Here is a 26,378-nt window from a genome sequence, read left to right as displayed (position 1 = left end):
TGTGTCCTCCAGCAGAGAGACTTTCTGTTTAACCCTCTCCAGAGAAAAAAATCTCCAGTCTTCTGCAAAGGTGAAAGAAGGACAGTCACCCAACTGTGTGGAACAGGAGATCTAACTATTTTGTTTTTTTTTAAAATTGATGTGAAATTCACATAACATTACTATTTCAAAGTGTACAATTCAGTGGCATTTAGTATACTTACACTGTTGTACAAACCACCATTTCTACCAAGTTCCAAAACAGTTTCAGTGCCCCAAAAGAAAACCCTGTACCCATTAAGCAGTCCCTCTTCATTTTCCCCTCTTCCCAGCCCCTGGCAATGACCAATCAGCTTTCTGCATCTATAGGTTGCCTATTCTAGACATTTCATATAAATGTAACCATACAATATGTACCTTTGTGTCTGGCTTCTTTCACTTAGCATGTTTTCAAAGTTCACCCATGTTATGGCACATGTCAGTACTCATGCTTTGTCATGACTAAAAATAATAATATCTCATTGTATGGATATACCACATTTTGTTTATCCATTCATCCACTGATGGACATTTGGGTTGTTTCTAGCTTTTGGCTATGTGAATAGTGCTGCTATGAGCACTGTATACAAGTATTTGAGTCCTTGTTTTCAACTCTTTTGAGTATATCCCTCGGAGTGGAATTGCTGGGTTAAATGGTATTCTGTGTTTAACTGGGTCTAACTGCTTTCTACACAGAACTTTGAATCAATCCTTTTACTTTAGACCTACCCGCAGCCCTCCCAAGATATTTCTAAAGTTAACTTGGTGCATGCATTTCCTGAACCTATAAGGGTTCCATGATCATTTCAGATTAGTTCTCGGTTTTCTACAATGCTGTCTTAGTATTCAACTTTCTCCAGTTGGCTAGATCACTTATTATTCAGCCATCTGCTTTCTTGCTTCAAAATGATTATTGCAGGGTGGGAGGGATGGGGTGACTGGGTGATAGACACTGGGGAGGGTATGTGCTCTGGTAAGCGCTGTGAATTGTGCAAGACTGTTGAATCTCAGATCTGTACCTCTGAAACAAATAATGCAATATATGTTAAGAAAAAAAAAAAGAAGAAGAAGAAGGTAGCGGGAGGGGAAGAATGAAGTGGGGGAAATCGGAGGGGTAGACGAACCATGAGAGACGATGGACTCTGAAAAACAAACAGGGTTCTAGAGGGGAGGGGGGTGGGAGGATGGGTTAGCCTGGTGGTGGGTATTGAGGAGGGCACATTCTGCATGGAGCACTGGGTGTTGTGCACAAACAATGAATCATGGAACACTTCATCTAAAACTAATGATGTAATGTATGGGGATTAACATAAGAATAATAAAAAAAAAAGATTATTGCTGTTCTTTCCTCTCCCATCCTTGCCCTAGTAAGTTTGTGTCTTCTTTCTATCATGTTACTGTCATTTTAATGGGAGTTCAGAAGGGAGTAAAGGAATAACAGGTATACTCAATCTTCTATTTCAAATCAGAAATCCATAATAAACATTTCAATATCACCTATCTACTATTCTGTCTATCCAATTCAAATGCCTCTCAAGTATAATGAACTTATTATGGGGGACCGTAAGAATATATAAGGATAATCTCTGCTCTCAGTAAGCTGACAAACTGGTCAAGAAGATACAGTAATATGAAGGTCATCTTCTTACACATGTTAAAGACTGTATGAATGTTAAGGTTCTGTTATATTCTGATATAGTAAACTTACTGAGGGCTGAAAGGGAAAACCCACAACCATCGGTAGGACAGGTCTCAAATGAAGTATGAAGTCATCCCTGGCATCAATTACTAGGAAAGGAGTTCCAGTCAGAAATGAGGAATTGAGAAGGAAGTGAACCCTAGAAAATCAAGAGTGGAGACTCAGTTTCTTTCAATATTTGCCACCAGGATCAGTCCTTGAAGGCTCAAAATATCTAGGTGGATGTTTCGAGTTGATATGGATCAACCTAGTCATTGACATGTGCAGAGAATCCCAAATTGAAGACACAACCAGACTTTGGAATCTGAGTAATTCGGACCATATAATGATTCTTCTTTTTATTATCTCATATTTTCAGAGAGTCTTGTTGGAATGCTGTAATCTTGTCTCACCTATAACACTGTTGACAGTTACGCATCCACACAGGCCAGTGGTGAAAAGGAAACAGTCAACCCCTTAGCAGTGGGAGGTCTAAGAGACTGCCACTTCCTAGACAATATTTCTTTCAAATGTTCTTTTGGAAGATTATCTTTCAGTGTCAACTTGAAAGGTTCTGAATTTTATTTTTTTTTTTTTTGAGAGAGAGAGAGAGAGAGAGAGAGCACGCGTGCACAGGGGAGGGGCAGAGGGAGAGGAAGAGAGAGAATTTTAAGCAGGCTCCACCCTCAACCCGGACCCCAACGTGGGGCTCAATCTCAGAACCCTGATATCACCTGAGCCAAAATCAAGAGTCGGACACTTGACTGAGCCACGTAGGCACCCCTGAATTTTATTTTTTAAGAAAGAAAAGTATCCTTTTATTATACAAGTACACAAGTATTATATATGCACTTATTGATTAGGTGGACTCTTTAAGCCTTGGTTTATGAGAATAAAACAAAACAATCCTGGTAATGCATTTACCACAATGTTTCACGTATATTGAGTGCTTAAAAAAATTAGTATTAGCAGCTCCCACTATGATTACTATATCTCCTCCTCCTACAATTATTAATGCTATTGTTATTACAAGGTAAGTACCAAAAGAGAACATGGGAAGGAGGCAGAGACCACACTGAGTGCTGTGATAGGGAAAAGCTTCACAGAAGGACCAAGATTTTGAGCTGGGATCTGAGTTTGAGAAGATGATCATTTTAGACAGAGGATGATATCATGGAAAAAACTACAAGCTCTTTTGGATGTAAGAAATAGATTTTTAGCCTCAGACTAATGCAAAAATTTTCAAATGTGTATCTCCAAGTATAGATTTTAAGAACAGCCAATGAACTTGATGAGAATATTTAAGGAATATTTTATTTTTTTAAAAGATTTTATTTATTTGAGAGAGAAAGACAGAGAGTGCACGAGCACAGAAGAGCGGGGTGAGGGGCAGAGGGAGAAGCAGACTCCCTGCTGAGCAGGAAGACCAATGTGGGGCTTGATTCCCGAACTCCGGGATCATGACCTGAGCCAAAGGCAGATGCTTAATCGACTGAGCCACCCAGGTGCCCCTTAAGGAAAAATTTTAAATAAAAAGTCCCTTTCTAACAAAGCAGTCTAAATATCCTGCTATTACACAGAGAAATGATCTGACCAGATTTAATAATTTCCTTATAATACAAATTACTTTCACTAGATGTATCAAAGTATCTCAATTTCTTCACACACAAGATTTTAACTATTCCACAAAACAGAAACCAAAGCAACTTAATACAACTAAAATCAAAGCAGGCTGTTTTAAACATTAATGACTGCCCCTATTAGCAAGACAAGAGAAACTGGTCATGTGACAAATACTTAGCAAGAAACTGTGTATATTTATATATTTGCACAATATTTATGTTAATATATTATTTTTGTCAATAAAAAGCTGTAATAAATAATATTTTGTAGTAGTAATAGGAGATCTGGAGTATTTTATTAATTTTATTATCAACTCTCAAGCACCTAATTTTACTAAAGATGTTTTGGGCTAATTTTTTACTATATTCTTTAAAAACACTATTCTTCCTCTTCTTTTCCATAATTCCAACTATTATCCCAATCAGCCATTTTCTTTCTAACATGCTAATTTTTACGCATATATCTCCTAAATTTTCTTGCTTGCTAAAAATAGAAGTCCTTCAAAATATCAAAACCACATGCTTTTGTGATGGCCCATAGTTTCTTACCTGCACTTCTCAAATTAGGGTCCAGCCCTGGCATCTCTTTGTTAGCTTCAGGGCTGACACTGTAGATTGATGCCCCTGCTTCACTGACGATACTGAGAAGAAAGAAAAGGGGGAATATCATTTTCCAAACTTTCTGCCTGGTCAAAGAAAATTAATGAATAAGACTGGGCATCATAAGGAAAAAAACTGCAGGGCTAACTGCTCTCTTTATATTTCAATGGTACCTATAGCATTTAATTTTTCATAAACATCAAGTGATCAAGTAAGGTTTGTGTTTGCCACAGAGGAAATACACAGGTTTAAATCCATAACGAATTCATTCAGTTGTTTTCTGTCAGTAGTAATGACACAGTTTATAGGTGAATACAAAAGATCCTTTCCCCTAATGCCAACTTTGAATTTCCAGAATATACTGAGATTCTTTATGTTTATAATCTATTATTGACTAACACTTATGACTCCCAACTGAATTAATCATTCTAAAACATCATGAGAGCACATACATGTGTGTGGATATGTGCACATGTGGATATATACAAAAACCACTGCCATAAACACTGCCATGATCACTACTCAATTATAATGAACAACCACAATGTGAATAGGAAAGGGATCAGATAGGATATTATTCCACTTCTTTTGAGGAGGTCTGAAATCATCCTTTTAGTAAACTTGAAGCCTTTCACTTTAGGCAGGTGTTAAACCATTTATTTAATCAAAGCATCACACACATTATCCTCTTCTTTGGCTCCAAATACTTTACAAACCACGATGGGAACACTCTTTTACAGTGGACAAGTATATAGTAGTTGACATCACTACAGTTTATTCAACATTTTTAAGTTAGAGGTTTCCTTTTTTCAGATTTTATTTATTTCTGAGAGAGAGAGAGAGAGAGCGCGCGTGTGCACGTGCACAAGCGGGGGCGGGTTTGGGTAGAGCAGAGGAAGAGGGAGAAGCAGACTCCCCACTGGGTGGGGAGCCAGATACAGGGCTCGATCCCAGGACCCTGAGATCATGACCTGAGCCAAAGTCAGACACTTAATAGCCTGAGCCATCCAGGTGCCCCTAAGTTAAAGGTATTCTCTATGACATAATATGCAAAGAAACATCATCTACCCGAAGTATTCATGATACCTGTGGCTCTACCACAAGACCATCTAGGTGTCAAGACTCAAAAGCAGAAACATGTTTGTGCTTTTTAATCCACTCTCAGAAACTTCTTCCTTTCTCTGTTCCTCAATATTTACTTTAATTGTGAGACAAGTTTAGTGGATAACTTTTAACATATTGCCCCATTGTAACAGCTCAACACTGACAAGAAAAGTGTGAAAAAGTTAGTTTGCTACCCCTGTCTTTGAAGAACTCTTGACTGAACTTAGACAACAATCATAGCCACCAAGACTTGAGAAGATTATTTTGGGGAACATGAAGATTTATATTTTTTGCAACCAAGTCTACTGTCCTAAATTTCATAATAGAAAAAATGAACACTCTGTAATTGTTTATCCTCATCAATACTATCATCATGGTACAGAAAGCGGTAATTGAGTGCATATTACACACAAAGTACAAAACCAACCACTTTGTAGACATTATCTCATTTAATTCTTTTATGGTGATTTTTTTAAACAGATAAGTAATATGCCCAAAGTCATTTGGCTGGTAAGCTACTGAGCTGAATTTGAACTCTCATCTGCTTTAAACCTAAGTCTGAACTCTTAACCAGCACACATAAGTAATTTCTGAATAGCTTCAGAAACCTCTCATTAAAATGAAAACCCAGGGGTACCTGGGTGGCTCAGTTCGTTAAGTGGCTGCCTTCAGCTCAGATCATGATCCCAGGGTCCTGGGATCAAGCCCCGCATCAGGCTCCCTGCTCAGCGGAGAGCCTGCTTCTCCCTCTCCCTCTGCCTGCCTTTCTGCCTACTTGTGCTCTCTCTCTATGTCTCTGTCAAATAAGTGAATGAAATCTTAAAAAAAAAAAAATGAAAACCCATACTTTTGTGCTAAATAAGTGTAGTAACATCTTTTTAAGGAAGAACCATTTTCTTCCTTTCTTATGTGTCTAAGGTAGAATCTAAAGCACGTAGAAGGTCAAATATATTCTATAATTTCAGAGATGGACTTTAAAATTAAAAAGTAATTGTGCTTTTTCTCCAAAATAAGATTTAGATTCTGCTCATCTTCTACTATGTAATGATCAAGGAGAAAATGTAATGTCAAATAAAGCTTGAAGTGAAGAAAATTCTTAGTGTGGCATAACAGGATGTTAAAACCAACACTCTAGAAGGGATTTTTTCAGTTCCATTATAGTGGCACTTTCTAACCAGGGGCCCTTGGTCCTCTGGGCAGGGAGAAACAGGATTAATTAAAACTGCATACAAAATACCCTTGTTTATGCATTTTTTTTTCCTAGGAAAAGGGATTATAGTTCAGTGATTACTTAAAGAAACCCATAACCCCTGAAAAAGTTAGGAAGCACCATCACAGGATAAGAATATTCAGTCACTGGTCATGGAAAATATGGTTTCAAATACAAATCACTCAGTCTAACAAAGTTTTTTCTAAAAAAACTCGAGTATCCATGAAGTGCAGGCTGGACCTATTATTAAGGGAAAAGAATATTTTTTAAAAATTCACCACAAATTTATTTTCTATCATTTCAAGAAGACTCCAAAATTGCCACTGTAAAAGGAAATGAAGTGGTAAATAAAAAATTCTAATTAACTGTGGCTTTTAGCAGTTTGGTACCTGAGAATTTGCTGGGTGATTCACTGTCTCTTGGAAGTTATAATTCTCAATAGACTGAGGGGAACTGTTGCAAAGAAAAACACTCAGATAATAAATATTCCTCCAAATACCACACTGCCACTTCTTTTAAACAGAGGAATACAAAACAGATGTGACATACTGCACTGAAAGATTTTAGATTAACATTAATATTAAATCAATACAAAATGTAGTAAATTTCATATGCTTTAGTTATTAGACAGCATGGGTCCAATAAACAGGTCACTACTAAGCACAGAACAGAATGCTCCAATAATCTAAATGAACAGAAAAACCTCAACACTGATTTCTTATACAACATATAAGGACCTAAGAAGTTTATGTGGCAGGAATTAAATGAAACAAATCAAGCTGAGATTGGTGATTTTTTCCAGGAGAAGTTGTGAAGAATAAAAGTTTATAATGATCCCACTCCCATCTTGTTCATTCCCATCTGGATGTCAAGGATAGAGACTAAAAAAGTATGCTAGATTTTATAAGCCACTTTCTCTTTATTGCCAAGTTTTCCAATAAACTATAGAAAAGTATTCCAATTATCTCTAATATATTTTGAGAAAAGCAAAAATGAATTTTACATAAAATTCAGACAGCTCATGATTTAATAAATATTATATTCCACAAAACAAATTTCTCTCAGGTATAAAGAAACCAGGCTCATAATGTTAGCAACTTGATTACTTTATTTCGCCATAAAGCAGACAAGACTCTGAGTAGGATTTATTATTTGGAGGGAATTTAACTGACACAGTTGTAAATGAACTGAAGGGTCAATATTATTACAGTGCTCTGAAGCCCCTTCAAACTGCTAATGCATACAAATAGTTAAATGCATACATATACTATCTCAAGTGTTAAAAATATGTAAGTACGTTTCAGAAGCTACCATTGGACTTACATTTTACCAGATACATACGTTAATGTGCTAATGCTCTATAATTAAATAGGTATTTTTAAAAACAATCAAATTCAGCATGATTTTAGGGTCTTTTTTACTTAAAAAAAAAAATACAAACCATACACTCAAAACTAAAAAGCAAGTGAAATGCCCACAATATGGATGCATATTTTAAATCCATTCTTAAAAATTTTAATAAAAACTCAAGTTAAAAATGCTAAAATGTTATATCTCAAGTAAAATTCAATGACATTACATAAATTGACCATTTATCAATATAATTTATTTTTTTAAAGATATGTTTAAATTATGCAATTTAAGTATCTTCTGCTAAAACAGACTGTATGTTGATGAATCTTTTAAAACCTGTGTTTACAAGCAGTTTTCTTATAGTGACTATTTGTTCTGACAAAAAAGAGAATGGCAATTTCTTTTACCAAATTGAGATGGGGTAGGGATTCTTTTCATGAGACAGGAAAACTAGCTGTTCGTGTTTTTTAAGTTACTAGGCTAATAGTTTTCACATTCATTTACAAGGTTACATGATGTCTGTCTCCTCTCTTCTCCCCATTTCCCAAATACGAAAATAGTTTTGTTATTTTCTCTTATTTTAAAATAAATCACATGCTTCCTTATGTTAACAGGAGAGATTTAATTCAAAGATAATCTATTTAAATGAAAATGCAGTTATTTATTAAGATATTAAAATCAGCCAGGATATATTGCTTGAATCAATAAAAACTGATATGTTCTTAATTCTTTTCAAAAGTACATTAGAATTCCTCAAACTTTACTGTTACCTAACAGCTTTCTTCTGCCCACCAAAAAATATGCACTAAATAGCTTCTACATTAAATGCACAGCTTATTTCACTAAAGTTTTTAAAAACAATTTATCTAAAAACCGTTCTTCCAAATTTTCAGACTGAGGAACATTCATACGGAGAGAGTAAATGGCTTGACCTAAGTTTCCCAACAAGTAATAGAAAGTGCTAAAACAGCTAGCCAACAGAGACCTTGATTCTGTGCTCTGCACATGAGATAACCCATTCTGAAGTATGAAAGGATGGCTGTTGTACTTTGGGGATAGGAGACAAAGCCAAAACCAAACCACCGTGAATAAAAGGGGGTCTAGGATTTAATGTTTAAAGGATAAAGCTTATTTCTAAGAAAATATCAAAGCAATTTTAAGTTCCTGTATTTAATGATGAATTGTCATTTCAGGGAGTCTCAAATGAGCAATATACAGCCGCTTTAAAAACCAGGGTAACCTGGTGATAAGGAAGCAAAGAAACAAGCAAAATCATACGCTGTTAAAGACGTTTAAACTGTAGAACTCTTTCAGATGGTAGCTTGAAAATATAGATCAAGTTATAAAAATATGCAATCTTTCTGAATCAGCTATTACATTTTTAAGAATTCATACAAAAGAAATTTTAAAATACACAAAAAAAATGAAAAACTGCTATTCAAGCTTTTACTGAAAGAAACTGAAAATCAAAACACCTATCATTACAGGGTTCATTAAATGAAAAACTATACTGTCACTAAAAATTAGTTATAAAATATTAAGTGAAAAAAAATGGTTATATGACTATGAGACCAACTCTGATATTTTAAAATATAGACCTATATAAAAAGAAGAAAAAAGAAAATTTATGTAATATAATGTTAATAGTATTTAATTGAGTTATTCCTTTGATTGCATTCTCGTTTAAGTTTTTCTGCAATAGCCATGTAATATTTGTAAAAAGAAAAAGTTTAAAATTTAAGTTTAAAATAACAATTGTTAATTGGCCAGGAAATGGGGTATCACATAATGCGCAACATTTTCTTTTATTCTACCGAACTTTCTTGTATAGTTATTAAAGTTATTTTGAACTTAATCTGGGTAAACATGATGAAAAATTTTATAAGAAATTACATATTATATATCCTTAAGTTTTACTCAGTCCTTGGCCTCTGAACCCACCACTCAAGTTATCCTTTATGATCGCCAAGGCACAATCAATTCACTACCCACAACGTACAAGATGTGAAGCGACAGAGTAGTGTGCCAGGAAAGTAGTGTGTGTGGAAAAAACACCAAAAGCAAAATATCGTGAAGGAGAAAAAGAAGAAAAGACATACAAGCTCAAGAGTTCACTGGCACCAAGAAGTTTACCCTTTAGATATGTAACACTGGCACCATCTGGTGGAAGACCAGTTAGAAAGAATTCAATTGCCAGTTTAAAAAAAAACAAATAAACAAGAATTCTAAGCATTCTTTCAAAAGATGAGCATTTTTCAAAGAGAGTAAGCCTAGCAATGGTACAGTAATCACACAGAGGACTCATAATAAGCCTGGGAGGACTTAAAATGTCTACCAAACGTGTATGTACTCCCCGACGGACATCCTACCATATCTTACCCACAGAGGAAGATTTCAACAGTACAGAATTCCCTCGGCTACCTTTCCTTCAGTGCCCCATACCACATCAGATGAAAAGAACACTTTCCAGCCACAAAGGAAACCCCAAAAAGGAAGACCCAAATCAGCAACTATGCATCAGAACTTTTAATTTAGAGTTAAAATTTCCTCAGAGCTACCTAACCTTCCGTGCTATAAATACACGAACAGTATTGAGCACGAGAATCTGATTCTGCTCTTTAGCATCAGAGGTTTATGTGCACAGTGATGCCGAGCCTCTACAGTGGACCAGTGTGGCAAAACATTACACTGAAATCACTGTTACTGCTGGCAGTGGGCCATTCAATGACAGAGATGATCACTGGTATCTTCAAATGCTGTTATAGGGGAAAGCAAATCAACAAACTGAAAGACAAAGAGGATGGAGAGCTTGTCTCCCATCTGGAAGCTGGGTCCCTCCACTGAGGTAGAAGCTACTTCCAACCAAGAATGGCACCAGCACAAATGATCATCTCTGCTACTCTCCACAGTAAGCATCCCTTTTATTCTCTTTCCCTTCCCTTCACCTTCTTCTGCTTTCCTTTTTAAAAATCCCTCCTCTATTTCTTTTGTTTTCCCCATCTACATTTGAGACCAACCAGAAGTTGTTACAAGTACTGCATGATACCACTAAGGGAGCTCAAGAAAAGGCTGCCATAAGGCCTGGAGCCTGCGTAGTGTCAGACTAAGCAGAAGGACAGGCCCCCCTGCCTCCAACACAAGAAAATAGGGCAAAGAGAGGAGCACTAACTACAGAAGAAAGTGTTGTCTGCAGCAGTAAACACTGTAACTGTAAACATTCAATGTTCATGACTGACAAGACACAAAAACTAAGAGGGCGGGGAATAAAGACTGACCTGGTTTTATAGTGAAAATGTCCTTTGATCAACATTTTGAAATCTATTGCTCTAAAGATCAACCTACTTGGGACGCCTGGGTGGCTCAGTCGTTAAGCGTCTGCCTTCGGCTCAGGTCATGATCCCGGAGTCCTGGGATCGAGCCCCGCATCGGGCTCCCTGCTCAGCGGGAAGCCTGCTTCTCCCTCTCCCACTCCCCCTGCTTGTGTTCCTTCTCTCACTGTGTCTCTCTCTGTCAAATAAATAAAATCTTTAAAAAAAAAAAAAAAAGATCAACCTACTTGCCAATACCCTACCCCACACCAAAAAGTATGCTTCTCCTGATTCTTACATTTTACGCCAAAACTGCCCATTACTCATATAATAACCAATTATCTGTATTTGTTTATTCTTCAAATGCAATTCTATTCAGATATAAATTTGAGAGTTGCATAGAGAATTGTGTTGAATTTTCTTACAAAGGGAAAAATTTGCCTCATTAACTCATCTTTTCACCTTTTCTAGCTTATATACATCTACCCAAGTTTATCCACTAGTAAATATGAAGAGTGCAGATTGTTATGGCATAGACTTTTTAGAATGAAACGTATCTCAAAATGTTTTATTCCTTTATTATCCATCCAGTAATAAAAGTCAGAATCGGAATTACCAATTTAGAGATATAATATTCTAATATTTTGCTAATAGTAAGTGTTCAATAATGTCATACTAATTATTAAAAGTTTTAAGAACAGTAACAAAAAGGAGAGAAGCAAAGGAAACGAGACAATGAAAAAATAAAAACAACAATAATTAAAAAGAAAGACAGAGGCTGAGACCTACTTTGCCAGTGAGTAGTAGCCCTGTTCTTATTACCCACAGTGGAATAAAGTTTTGGAAACAGCAATGGTTTATGCTACATTCCCTAATACTCTTCTAAATATTACCATTGACAATCTCAGTGAACTCCACTAATAAGCGCTGCACATTGATTGGCTTGCATACCTTGCTACCCATTCCTCCTTTTCTCCCTTCTCATATTTGTTTTATTCCTAACCGTCCAAACCCCTACTTTCCTCTGAAGTGAATTTATACCTTGGCAGAAGTCATTGCCGTTCCCGGCTCCTTTGCCCCGTTAAGGGAGACCCTATCTACAAACTTCATCTTACACATGCACCAGCTAGCAGCCTGGAGTAGCCTCAACCTTCAAAATTTCCTTTGGCCACCCAGATAATGCTGGGGGGAGGGGGGAGAAAAAAGAAACCTGAACTCACATGCCAGGCATAAGACCACTACTCTAGGTCAACCAATTTTCTAATCGTAGTTTTTAAAGGTACACTGAACAGATGGAGGGAGAGAATGAATTTCAGTTCAGCTAACTGCTCCATTTACTTCTTTATCTATAGTCAGATCTTTACTTTTTTGGGATCACTGCACATTTCTGGCTCTGCTATATTACACTGTGTAAATATTTAGGAGAAATAATTCCTTTCAAGGATCTAAACTTCCACTGTCGTTATGGCAAATGAACCTGTTTATGCTATGTTTGTTAAGTAACAGTAAGCCTAAAAGAACACAGGAATTTACTAACATATGTGGTACACAAACATCACAATCATAAAGCTTCTCGTGGGGACATAGCAAGAACATGAAAGGCCAGTTTATTTTTATTCCCATTGCCCTGTAATTTTCTTTAGCTCTACTACAACAGTCCTTAATTCAAACCTTTCCTGCAGTTACAGGAACAGAGTAGACTGAATGTACATAAACTATACCCCAAACTACCCTCATCTCCATGTGCCCTTCCGTGATTCTAGAACAATGGTTCTCAAACTTGATCCTGCATCACAATCAGCTGCAGGCTGTTAAAACGAAGCTAGCTGGGCCCCACCCCAGAGTTTCTGCTTCACTGGGGCCAATAATTTGCATTACTAACAAATTCTCTGGTGATACTGATGCTGCTAGTCCTGGGACCACACTTTCTGTTTTATGGTTTTATTGAGGTATGATTTACATTTCATAAAATTCACCCATCTTAAGTGTATATAATTCAATGACTTTTAGTAAATGTTATACAACCATCACCAAAATCCAATCTCAGAACATTTCCATCCCCAAGATAGTGTGTGCCCATTTACAGTTCTCATTCCTACCTCCAGCCCCAGGTATCCACTTTCTATTTTCTGTCTCTATATATCCACCTCATCTGGACATTTCCTATAAATGTAATCATAAAATATCCGGTCATCTATGTCTGGCTTCTTCACTTATGATATTTTTGAGATTCTTCCATGTTGTTGCATCAGTGTTTCCTTTTTATTGCTGAACAGTATTCCACTGTTCTATATATACCACATTTTATTTATCTACTCATCAGTCGATGGACTCTGAGGTTCATTCCAGTTTTCTGTTATTAAGAATAATGCTGGGGTGCCTGGGTGGCTCAGTCCTTAAGCGCCTGCCTTCGGCTCAGGTCATGATCCCAGTGTCGTGGGATCGGGCCCCGCGTCGGGCTCCCTGCTCCTCAGGAAGCCTGCTTCTCCCTTTCCCACTCCCCCTGCTTGTGTTCCTGCTCTCTCTCTCTGTCAAATAAATAAATAAAATCTTAAAAAAAAAAAAAAAAAAAGAATAATGCTGCTACAAATATCCATGTACAAATCTTTGTGTTGGACACACATTTCATTTCTCTTAGAAAGATTTCCAGGAGTAGAAATGCTAAAGTATAAATTTATGCTTAATTTTAAAAGAAACTGCCTTGGTGCAATGAATGAGTGCTGCAGTTTATTCATTTCCATGACGATACTTGTTATTGTCTGTCTTTTTGAATAGCTATTCTAGTAGTTATTAAGTAGTATCTTCTTACTTGTAGTTTCATTTACATTTCTTTAATTAATGATGCTGAACATTTATTCAAGTATATGTTGACCTTTTCTAATCTTCTAAAGTCTGTTGCTCATTTTTAATGGGCTTGTCTGCTTGTTATCCAGTCATAAGTGTTCTTTATGTATTGTAAATACAAGTCTTTAACAGACACGTGATTTGCATACATTTTCTCCCAAATTTTGGCTTGCCCTGTCATTTTAATGGTCTTTTGAAACACAACAGTTTTTAATTTTGATGAAGTCTGAAATGATACTTTAAGAACCACTGTTCTAAAACTTCAAAAATACAAAAGAAATACCAAACCCTTGAAAAATGTGAAAGCTTAGTGGTTTCCCATCTGCATAAGCAAATGTAAATGTCACTCATACTCGCTTTTCTGTTTTGTTTCCTTTTAGCAAAGCCTATTACAACGATCATCCTAAATATATTCACCATTTTCAGGAGGAAAAGAAAATTTGCAACTAACTGGCTTTAATATATTATGGAATGAAAAATTGAGCTGCAAATATTCCGAGCTATTTGGAATAGTGGATGGAATGCCAGCACTAAAGAATATGAACTTCTGAGCCAGTGTTTTCAGAATCATTGATCAGTCCTATGGCTTTTAATGCTGTGCTTAAAGCTTGTAAGAAATATGTCTACACAATAATGGGAACAAAGATAAATGGTGTACCATGGTAGAGGGTATAGAGAAAAGAGCATTCCCTGAAAGATACATTTGATTTATCTTGATGTTTTTGTCTGATTTTATTAGCCTTCTTCACTGAAGATTTAAAGATAATTAATATATCACTACAGCCCTTTCTTTGTTGAAAAGCTATGGAACTTTAAATTAACTTTAAATTAAAAGGAGCCAAAGATGGCAACCAAAGTACTAATCCTGTCTAGGACCATAACTTGCAAATGTATGAAACACACCTCAAAAAAATACCAGATAGGTTTAATTCAGGTAGAAGCAATGGTAAGATTAGTAGTTTCTAAGGTGAAACCCAAAATACTCTATGTTTATTCCTTGATGATTATCCACATCCAAAAAGGAAATCATAAGATTAAGAAGCTTACTCAACATTATTTCTATAATCATGACCTGAGCCACATATATATTCTGTGATTTTATGGAAAAACCTTAACAATAGGAAGGATCCAGTTAAAAGATGAAGAAAATCCATTTAGGTTTGCAACAAGAGTCCTTCTTTATATAATTCAAGTTAACATAGGATGTGAAGCAAGAAGCTTTGTTCACTGTAGAACTACCAGGCTTCTACTAAAATGTTTTCGAATATTTATGTTCCAATACATGGATACTGTTGATAACATAAAAGCCATTAGTCCTCACTGCCTTCCAATTGCTGGAGATGTATTTTATATTTCTACTAACTTTTGTATATTACACTACAAGGAACAAGACTATCAGCCAATATTCATCCTCCCTTTTCCACTGAGCCACTTCAAGCCACTTCAAAGGAAGCTGTCCAAAGAAATGCAGAAGATACAGTTTCACAGGTGATCCACAGCCTCTGAACACAGTCTGGCTCCCAATAACTTAACTTTTAGGCATCTTCTCACCCAACTCTTTTGTATTTTTTTGCAATTGAAAATACCTAGTCAGTGGAACTTCTTTCCCAAATTATACCCAGTTAGGGTATTACCATCTCTGTGATGTTACTGGGCTTGAGATCCAACATAAAGATCAAGATAAGAGAAACAGAAGAAAGAGTTTACTCAGTAGCACATAGCCAATTATGATTTATCCATAAACCTGAAAGGTAAGGATAAGCAAAATATAATAGTGTTTTAAGCCTTCATTTTGTACCAGAGTTCAATTTCTCTCCTCAGTCATTTAGATACCAGTTACCACAAGGAACAAACTAATCAGGTTGGCACTTTTGTCTTTTATTCACCAATCTTTCCTCTGGGTGGCTCAAGGTAGAAAAAAAACAGAAACAACAGGGACCTCAAACAGGATGTCTTACTCCTGGCCATTTAAGATTTGACAATCATTAGTGTGTGCATAAAGACGGCAATATGATCATAAAAGCAGCTCATCCTTGAAAATCTGCAATTTCCTAGTGAGGTTCTTAATAAAAATGAGGAATACAGAGGAGCACTCTGCCCTGACCCTCACCATTTATCCAGTGAAATCCATAAAATAATCACTAAAACATTTGTTTATACAAATAGCAAATCAGTATCCCACCAAATAGGTATAAAGGAGAGTAAGAACACACAAACACATACGAACTTCTACACAAACCCCGTGTGCTCTCCAAAGCTGGGAGAATTGTACCATTTCGGCGATTTATCCATGTATGAACAAATGCCCTCAGCTGATTCCTGGGAAAGGGAAGAATGATCAGTTATATCTGTCTTCACCTTGCCTGCGAATCTTGACATTTTTCGGCAAGTAAAAGTTCCAAATGGCAGGTGTCAGAAGGCCTTAGCCTCACATGTGGTGCTAGAAGGCAGGAAAGCAGCAGCGTGCGGTCCTGTCAGAGCCACACAGACGCTGCCTAGAGAGCACATTCTGAAAAGAGCAAACCTCAGACGTGGCTAAATCAATCTAGTGCCAGATGCCACTACTGGAGCACAGCCTCCCTGCCAAAGATTAGCTGCCCAAAGAAACATTCAACTCAAGACTCTCACAAAAGGGAAAATAGCTGAGTGCAATGGCACCTGCCCATATCCTGTCCATCTGATAATTTGGTCAAACTAGACCCTTCCATGCAGAGAAGACAATGGCCACAGAATCCTTTACTTAGTCTACAGATGGGTATTATTTTTGCAAGGTCCTTTTCAGTTATTCTAAAGCAATAATACAAATCTGCTGCATTTGCATAATTCTAGCTTTTTGAAAGTGCTTTAAGATCTACTAACTCTAACTTCCTATAAGGAAGTCAGGATCACAAGTACCTCTTCATTTTACCTATGGAGTAAGAGAGAACCAAAGAACTCAAGTTAGGCCAAGATCATCTGAAACCAAGACTTAAAAAGAAAAAATCATCTCAAGAACTGTTCGGCCAGACTTCTTTCTGTTTAGATATCTACTCTCTGTCTGTTCCTCCCTCTCAATCATCTTTTCACAGGTTTTCACAATAATAAGAAAGTTTTGGAACTTTCTGAAAGTTGTTTGTGAAGGTCAATCAATAATCATTTCGTTCCCAGAGATTAATGTAATTGGCATGATGGTCTCTGTTTCTTCTCAGATCTCACTCTTAAGAAACAGTAATGATTTCTGAGGAATATTCTCAGGAGATGCTGAAGAAACACAAAATATGTCAATTGTTTAGGGTGGAACATTCACTATCAGGTCATCTGGTTAGAAACATCAGAAACTAAGCAAACTAGGATTCTCACTCAGAGGAGCAGTACACAATATAATGATATAATCCACAGAAAAGAAAATCCATTATCATTAGGATTTTATGCTCTATTTGAATATACAAAGGGATCACTGTGCCAAAGACTGTTAACGTCAAAACACCTGATTTACTCCTATACCTCAAAGGACAAAGCATAAACATGAACCAGGACTTCACTTGGATTCAAGTTATAAATTGTTTTTTTCCTACATTTTTACTTACTATGGCTACACCACTGAAATTCATTTATTTGTCATATACTTGTGCCTGTTTCCATGCTAAAACAATTCACTGGAATCTACATTATCTCGTCTTGCCTTCTAAGCAACCAGCAAGTACTATTCTTCAACTGTTTGCAGTTGCTCACATAATTTTTTCAATTTCGTATTTTTAGATCTTATTCTGATCTATATTCAGATCTTATTTTTATGTAAAGGATAAAAGTAAATATCAACACACACCCACATTCACTTAAGGACTCAGAGTACTCTCACATATATATTCTACTACTTGAAATCAAAGGTATTAAATACAACTTAAAAATAAATTAAAGTAAAATTTTCTAAATTAACTTCTTGCTCATCATTTAATCTGAAGGTTTTCATTTCTGTAAAACAAGTTATTTTGATATGATTATTTTCCATGTCTGCTATCTTTTTTCCTATACACTTTGCTAACTTAATTGATTCCAGTGTTTTTCTGCTTTACCCATTGAAATAGAGGGATTTGTTTCTTCATTTATATTAATAAAAACCAATTTGTGTTCACGTTTGGGGTATAGCAAAGATGAGGGTTGGTGAAAACAAAGTGTGAAGCTGTTGTCAAGGAACGATTGCTCAAAATCATGCAAATGGTAAATAGACACATGAAATGGACATACTCTGCACTAGAATCAGATCTGGCACAAATTTCAACTAAACACAAGCAGAACTAGGACAAGCCATATACAGGTATCTCATAATTTTCCGTATCATGAAAACAGTCATCAGTTTCACTCCCCAAAAAAGAGTGAGCACAAACTCAGGCATTTCAATGCTAGTTGGCTAATGATGCAATCTCTTCAATTAAGCAGAAGAACAAAAGAAAAGTCTTATGAAAATCACTGAATGTTCTCTGAAACTTAAAAATAAATCCATATACAGTCAATTCTCTCTTTGGATCTCTAAAATTTTCTAATACCTCTGAAGGTCTCCCTGGCCATTTTAAATATTGGGCCTTATTTTTGGCAAATGTATTTTATCTCAACAATCCTCAACATTAAGAAAATCATAAGCAGGAAGAAAAGGACTCTAAAACCAACAAATGAATAAACATAACCTCCTGGTCTAATCTTACCTAAAAGTAATGACATCTCCCCGATTCCTTCATAAAATTTCCTGCCCCCAATTTTTAAAACCTGGCCATAGATATTTACATAATTTTAAAAACACAATATACTAAAGTTGGATTGTTCAGATGTTTAGTCACACTGTAACCTACAGGTATACATATATATATATATACATATGTATACCTGTATATATATATATATATGTATACATATATATATATACTCTTTAAAATTAAAAACAAATCTAAAAATAACACAAAAAAAGAAGAAAGCTAAAGCTGTGTTCTTGAGATTCCCAAAGGTAAGAAAGGAAAAGAAAGTTATAGCTGTCACTTAATATGTACTTAACACCATGTGTAAAGAAAATCTGCGATATAATCTGATCCTGAAGAATTTAAACTACAGACTTCCTGATTCTCCAGTGCTGGCAATCACCTCCAACAGTAACTGTGCACAATGGCTGAAAAAGCTTTTAAAATTATTTTATTTCACCTAAGTTTGTTTAAGTATGAATCTCTATTCCAAAATAAATTTTAAATGACTTGATGTTGTTCTAAAAATATATTTTATATCAAAGGGCTCCAAGGAATTTTTTTCTGTTAATTTCAAGTTTTCTAACTCAAACTTGAATGACTGTTAAGTCAAATTACAATCGCTAAAGTAATGTTAATGTAGCACATCACATACTGGGGAGTCATATTCCAACATCATTTTCATTTGAAAGTTATAAAAACAAAACCAAAAACATTAGAATACAAACCCAAGTGTATGTTAATGTAACTATGACTTTTTAATTCTTTTTTTTTTTTAAGATTTTATTTATTTATTTGACACAGAAAGAGCACAAGTAGGCAGAGTGGTAGACAGAGGGAGAGGGAGAAGCAGGCTCTCCGCTGAGCAGGGAGACCGATGTGGGGCTCGATCCCAGGACCCTGGGATCATGACCTGAGCCAAAGGCAGCCGCCCAACCAAATGAGCCACCCAGGCACCCCTATGATTTTTTAATTCTTAGAGGAAAATTGGATAGTGTTGTTTCTTCTTTATGTGCAGTTATAAACACTGGATTGCTAAATGTAATAAATGACTTTACTAAAAATAGATATAAAAATGATTTAAATCATGTCTTTATGAAACAAAATAAATTATAGACAGAGGCATTCTTATACAGTGATATGGAAGATGTGAACTTTTTCACCATATTTAAATGGTAGGGAAAAGAAAAAGAAAGAGGAGAGAAACGGAGGGAGGGGAGGCAAGGGAAGTAGACAGATAAATGTTTTCGAGAGAGAGAAAGAGAGCGAGTACACACATGCGTACATGACTGGCAAATCCATTAAAATAGGTTTTTTCCCCCACTAAAATATGTAGGATACAAACTAATAATGGCTTGTAAAGAAGTAACAGAATGTAACCAATCGACCCAAAGCAGTCTACTTTGCCAAGCCATCAACCCACCGCACTCTCAGGGGGATAGACTGGTAGTAAAATGAATGCATTTTCCTCACCTGGAATAAATCACTATCATCATGAGCAAGTTTGAGAGTATCCATTTCTAACCTTATCTGGTGGTTAAAAAACAAAACCTCACGTATTAGAAACACATGCACACACAAAGAAGAAACTAAAAATCACTTTTACCTTTTCTTTCAATCTATTTCCCAGGCTTAGAAACCAGGCTTCTGTCAACAGATATTTTTCAAACACCCATTTCAGTTCCAATTTGGCCCTTAAAATATTCCCCAATATACTTGGAGAAATGCAGGTTTCTCAGATATTTTTAAGAAATAATGAGCATGCATGCTTGTGTGTGTGTGTACACTTTATATTTGCTTCAAGATTTGACTTCACCATTTAAAAATGTAAATCTTCCATTATACAGATATAAACAGATCACTTGTATCTGCAACTAGTCTATTCCACCACTTTCAAATGCCAGGAACAAAATTTTAAAGCAAATAATACTTCTGAGTTAGAAAGAGATAGACTATAATATAATTAAAGAATAAAGAGGCATAAAATTCACACATTTTATACCTAAATTTATTGTTCTTATGGAAAGCTGTGTTTTCATCACAAAGGTAAGAATTTATGCATCAGCCCCCACATCTTAGTATGTATAGGGGGACAAAAGTCTTTCACCTGTGTAAGAAGAATTTAGGTGAAGCTCCTATGAAAAACCTGCCAAGCTTGAGCTATCATACTAAATGGATCACAGGGTTTACAAAATGCTACAGACGTTCAAAGGCATTCCCTGCACCGGTATCACAACCTTAGCGAGAGAAGACTTCACTTCAGGCACATGTCTAAGTCATTTTTCTGAATTGTTTCTTGTCAAATTAAAATGTCAAAAATTATTCTATCAAATGCTGTCCCTAAGGAATGTAAGCTCAACCCAAAGAGCAGCTACCAATTAGTAAAGTCGGGCCTTTTAATGGGAAAAATTTTCTTTTTCTATTGATAACTGAAATTAGCAGGGTCCAAAAAGAAAAGTTTCATCTCAGCAGTTAGTTTAAGTGCTACTGATAGCTATAATCACACTGGGGAGGCTGCAATTCCTTTTCAATTGAAAAAAAGCAATTGAATTGCTTTTCAAATGAACAAATACAAAGAAAAAAGAGAAACACAAGTGTTTTCATAGTGAATGACTGCCTAGGATTACTGAGTTATAAAAAGCCAAGGTTAGAGACCCAGATATACATGAGTATTGTGAACTAACAAACCAAAGTCAAATGAAATCCTTGCTCACTCTTTTGACAAGGTCAGTGCACTCATCCCTTAGCACAAGAACTGATTGAATTTCAAGTTATAGAAGGTGCTTCAGGAAAATAAAATCCACCACAAATCATTTAATGTTTCTCTACTGCCTTGGATGAACAAATAAAATCCTCTAAGGAAAACATTTCCGGTTCACTCCGTTGTTTTCCAAAAGCTGCATATCACTCAGACTGCCTTGTGGAAGTGTTCATTCATTAGCAGCATAAGTGTGCAGATGCAATAGATGTTCTTTGGCAGCCAATCACAGTGTATCTTTTTTACCTGAAAGTCCAGATGAATTTATACAGTACAATTATCTGTAATTTACCCACAGAGGTAGAAGTCATGTTCATCTACTAGAAAGAGCTATTGATTGTCCATAAACTTCCCCCCAAAAGTTCTAAAATTTGATTTCAAAGGACAGAAATACAAGCAATAGGACAAACAAGCTCACAGAAAAAAACTGTTTACATGAGGCATGCACCCAAGTTATCTAGGCTTACAATTTGGCAAAAGTCATCGCATGACCTGTGACTACTAAAGTAATCAAAAGATTTTATTTTAACTGTGGCAAGGGACAATGTTAGAAGCAAAAAGTCAATGGTATATATTCCCATGTATATACTCCTTCTGCACTTTTCACCGAAAGCCTCTTTGATTTGAAATATCAAACATTTCCCAATGTTGTTGCTTTTTAAAGTCTCCATTCCCAGAGACTAAGTTTCTTGGCTTTGTGGCTCAAGCAATGACAAACAGATCATTTCCTATTCACTCTACTTACCTCATCATCAAGACTGCTAGAATCCAGTTATGTTAAGAATTATTTCAACAGCCACCTTCAATTACAAACGTTTGACATGATCACAGACTTCCAATGCTAATCCCCTTTCAAGTAGAAATACCCACATAAGGGCCCTTTGAGACACACAGCATGGCTATTTTCTTCACTTTGCCTTATCCTGCAAAGCAGCTGAAATACACTTGAATCTTTTCTCTCCACCCCCATCACTACCATCCATCTCTTAGGCAAAGTAGCATGCAGACCCACATGCTTTTGTCAAGACAAAAGTGTTTTCATGGTTAAAACACTGTTTTTCTAAGTATGCTTCTAAGTCTGAAGGCCATTTAAAGAAAGGAAAAGAAAATCTTCATGTTATTGACTCTTCTTTCCCCACGTTTTCTACCTATAGACTACATTTCCTTAGTTTACATATATTTGCATGACCTTAGTATACTTAATTTCCAGAGCCCTATTGCTAACCACAATTCTGGACTTAGAAACTCTCAGTCTGGTCTATTCAAGGAGAATACCCATCACTTAACCCAGATGGAAAGAAAACCTGAATCCATAAAAAATAATCCTATCAACATACTGAACTATACTTATCTGCTGAAGAGATTTTTTAAATTTCAAAAAATAACAACAATTTTCTGGCACATCAAATTCAGGCATTTATGCCAAGAGCATATATCGAAGTCTCTACTATTTCCAAGTGACAATCAACCTGGGCTTTGAACAAAAAGAGGATGATTTTGCTTTATGTGTAGGTGGACTCATGAAAGTCTGCTTTTAACCTGAATTTTCATAAGTCAAATTCCATTTTAAATGCAACAAGGCAGCTCACTTGCTAAAGGAGCAGAAAGTGAAATTTTAATAGTGCAAAAAATTAATTGGTAAAACAACTGATCATCCCTTCCATTATGAGCTTTTAACTTGTGATTCTGTTTAGAATTTGCATAATTGAATTATACTTTTCTTAAGCCTGTACCGTACCTATACGAGTCATGGAAACATGAACCTCTGTGCTTTCCTATTAGAAGAAACAAAGTCTGTCCTCCTTAACCAACAGCTAGTTTATGTTCTTCCCAAGGGAAATGGGAAGAGGTAAAACCTCTTATTGAGAAGGACCGAGCAAGAATACAGTAATCGCTCACAAATTACCCTTAGAGCACACCCCCTCAGCTAAGAGGAAGCAAAATCTGAAAGTGAAGGGAATCGGGATATGTCACCCCCAAATTTGCCACTTTGACAGAATAATTATTTTAAGCTGAAGGAATCTGAGAAACAGCAGGCACAGGAAGGACTCTCTAACCCTCCTTCCCCCTGAAGCAGGTCATAAGACTCTCATGTCAGAGCTGTCTTCCCTTTATCTGAGGAAAGGAGCATCCGTATCTCTGAAGATGGAGGGATGCCGGGAAACCCAATACACAGGTCTTGCTAAGTTTCCACCAGTTCACTACCCTAAGCTCATACCCTTTTTGTGCTAACATGTATTTCCACTTTCCACTCTTCAAATCTAGTATAAAAACACTCAGTCTTAACCATTTCTTTGGGTCTTCATTCCCTCATGAACGCTCATGTTCCACATAGAACTTATATGAAATAAATGTGCATGCTTTTTTTCTGTTAACCTGTTTTTATCAGTTTAATTTTCAGACCCAGCCAGGGACTTTCTAGCCTCAAAACTGCCTACTTATATAACATGGGCTAGTTTACCCCTAAAAGTCCACTTCTCCAGAATGCTTTCTTAAAAAAAATGACCAGTTGAAATAGTTTCACCTTAGCATTGAGACAACTTTAGGTCATGCTGAATTCTAAAACATTTAAAAGTGGAAGAGGATGGGAAATTCAAGAGGTGATCTTTTCCACTACCTTAATAAAAAACTATTTGAGGGTCGACAAAGAACAAAATCTGGCTGGCTTGATCACTGAGTCTCATGCCCCTTTTGGAACGTGAGGACTTGGATGAGGTCTTTGAGGGTATTCTGACTCCAATACTGTATGATGCATGATTTGGGGAAATTCTTTAATGCTACAAAACATATGAAAATGGATTAATCTAAACATAAACTCAGTCTTGTTCAGAAGTTTTTTGCTATTGTCTCCAACTTTTCCAAATGAACAAAGATAAAAGATTAAATTAAGAGTGTTGAAAATAGGCAAGTTTATTCCCTTAAATCAAACTTTCTATAAACACCTACCATATTTAAAGATTTTATTTATTTATTTGAGAGAGAGTGAGTGAGAGAGAGAGAAAGAGCATGAGAGGGGGGAGGGTCAGAGGGAGAAGCAGACTCCCCACTGAGCAGGGAGCCCGATGCAGGACTCGATCCCATGACCTGAGCCAATGGCAGTCACTTAACCGACCGAGCCACCCAGGCGCTCCAACACCTACCATTATTTAAACAACGAAGAGGTAAAAAAGCATGTGTGCTGGAAACAGCATGAGATTTAAGATCAGATAACCTGGACCTAAGTCCCCATTCCACTAAGTCTTTGATCCATACTCTCCTGCAGTCTAGTTTCCTCACCTGTAAAATGCAAATAATACTTAACAACTAGGGACTTCCTGTTAGAAATAAATAAGAATAGGTATAAAGGTACTTGAAAAAGCTGTAGTAAACCCATGGGATAGTATTACAAAAAAAGTCTGAATTAAAGAATTTACTAAAATCTACTTTTTTTTCACCTGTAAAAAAAGGACATCATGATTTAGGAAAGAAATACACATCAGAACACAAAATAATTTGCTATAAAGTAAAATATTTTCCAAGTAAAACTCCTAAAGTCAATATTTGAAGGCAAATTTCCTGATTTTTGATTGAAGTAACCTTTCATCTACAAACAATTTGAAATTCTTACTGAGAGTAATTCCCAGTTCATGAAATCACATTCTACAAAGCAATGACCTACTGACAAAGCAAATAAGCAGGAATAATTTGTTGTGGTGAGGTAGCATCGTGGCTAATCAGCAGTACTAAATAATATAACTTCACAAGTAAGCGTGTATTAATCTCAAAAACCATGTGAGAGATAAAATTTATGTGGCAACCCACTTATGAAAGAAAAGGAAAAAGAAAGGGTTATTTTACTGCCATACAGTATTTCCTAAAATGCAAAAACACCATTCAGAAACACATCCCAACACAAATAATTTAACTATGACTTAGTTTAGTTAGCTTCTGAGCTAAAATTAGGCAGAAAAACAATTTTCTTACATGCCTACATAATCCATGACTGGAATGAAAACAAATACACATCACACTTCTGTACCCTTTTCAGCAAGAATAAAATGGAATGGGGGATGTTGGAACTGTCTGAGACCTTCTGGCTCCATCATTATGGAAATCAATGACTATTCTGACTCAGGGTTTCCAGAGGAAATATCTACTTTCATCACAGTCTCTCTCAAAGTGTTCCAATTCTCATTTAAACCTTTTTTAAAATCACTAACAACTTCCTTATACCTTCAAATGTTATAGCACTTACAATTTTCAAAGCATTTTCAACCCAAAACTCCAAGTCTGTCTTAGATTATGAACAGCTATGACAGACCATATTCTTTATCAAATATCTTTATTTGGTCCTTTTATCATTGGATGTCACTTTCATTTTAAAAGGAATTTCTGTATCTCGTGAGAAAACCTACTACTGAGCAATATGACCAAGACACTTGGAAACTAACAGTGCTTTAAACTCAAGAACGGCAAATTCCATGAGAATCTGGGAATAAGAAAGAGTAGATGAGATGATATCCTACGGACATGAAGTGTGGAGGCACTTCAGAATGAAATGGGACTTCTTATGAGTTACTGAGTAGCAGCACTTAACAGGGTCCAACACTGTTGTGCTACAATATGTATTAGTTTTCTGTAACTGTCACAACAACCCTGTTGTTATCCCATACAACAGCTGAGGAAACTGAGGTACAGAGAGGTTGGGCAATTTGCTGATGTTCATACAACTAGTCAGTGGCAGGGTTACAATAAGAACACATAATGTGACCTAAGAGCCCATATTCTTAACCATTATTTTGAGCTATGTCCAATATTCAGCACAATGCAGATATCTCATTAATCTTCATATTCCTGAGAGGCAGATATTATTCTAATTTTACTAATTAGAAAACTGAAGCTCAGAATAAAGAAACTTTCCCAAAGTCAGACAGCTAGCAAGGAACAGAGCTGAGGTTCAAACCTGAGACTATAGGACTCTAAAGTCTATGCTCCTAGACTTAGCATTAGACATCTCACCTACTAAAGAGGCAGAGACTCCTCCACCACCACAACCTCTCACCAATCATTGTGATATTTATTTCTCCTCCTCTGGCTCTTCCATGCAATACAGATTCTTCAAGGAATCTACTGAATATTTAATTATCCACAACACCTCCCAACTTCCTTGAGCACTTGCTAGGAGACTTATTTTGATA

At 36.1% G+C, this 26,378-nt stretch overlaps 1 protein-coding gene across 7 annotated transcripts in view; it reads right to left on the bottom strand.

Moving 5' to 3' along the window:
* Positions 1 to 26,378, bottom strand: part of SRBD1 (S1 RNA binding domain 1) — a 226,926-nt gene that overhangs the window by 118,240 nt on the left and 82,308 nt on the right. For all 7 annotated transcript variants that reach the window (XR_004678603.1, XM_035001643.1, XM_035001644.1 and 4 more), the window contains exon 15: positions 3,868 to 3,959. Coding sequence is in view for 6 of the 7 variants with exons in the window: in XM_035001643.1 (XP_034857534.1) it covers positions 3,868 to 3,959 (92 nt within the window). In the remaining variant the exon portion in view is untranslated. The remainder of the gene's footprint in view (positions 1 to 3,867; positions 3,960 to 26,378) is intronic.

Source organism: Mirounga leonina, unplaced genomic scaffold (assembly GCF_011800145.1).
Source record: "Mirounga leonina isolate KUSES-001 unplaced genomic scaffold, KU_Mleo_1.0 Mir_125, whole genome shotgun sequence".
Taxonomy (NCBI): domain Eukaryota; kingdom Metazoa; phylum Chordata; class Mammalia; order Carnivora; family Phocidae; genus Mirounga; species Mirounga leonina.
This window is presented reverse-complemented; position numbering and strand designations above follow the sequence as displayed.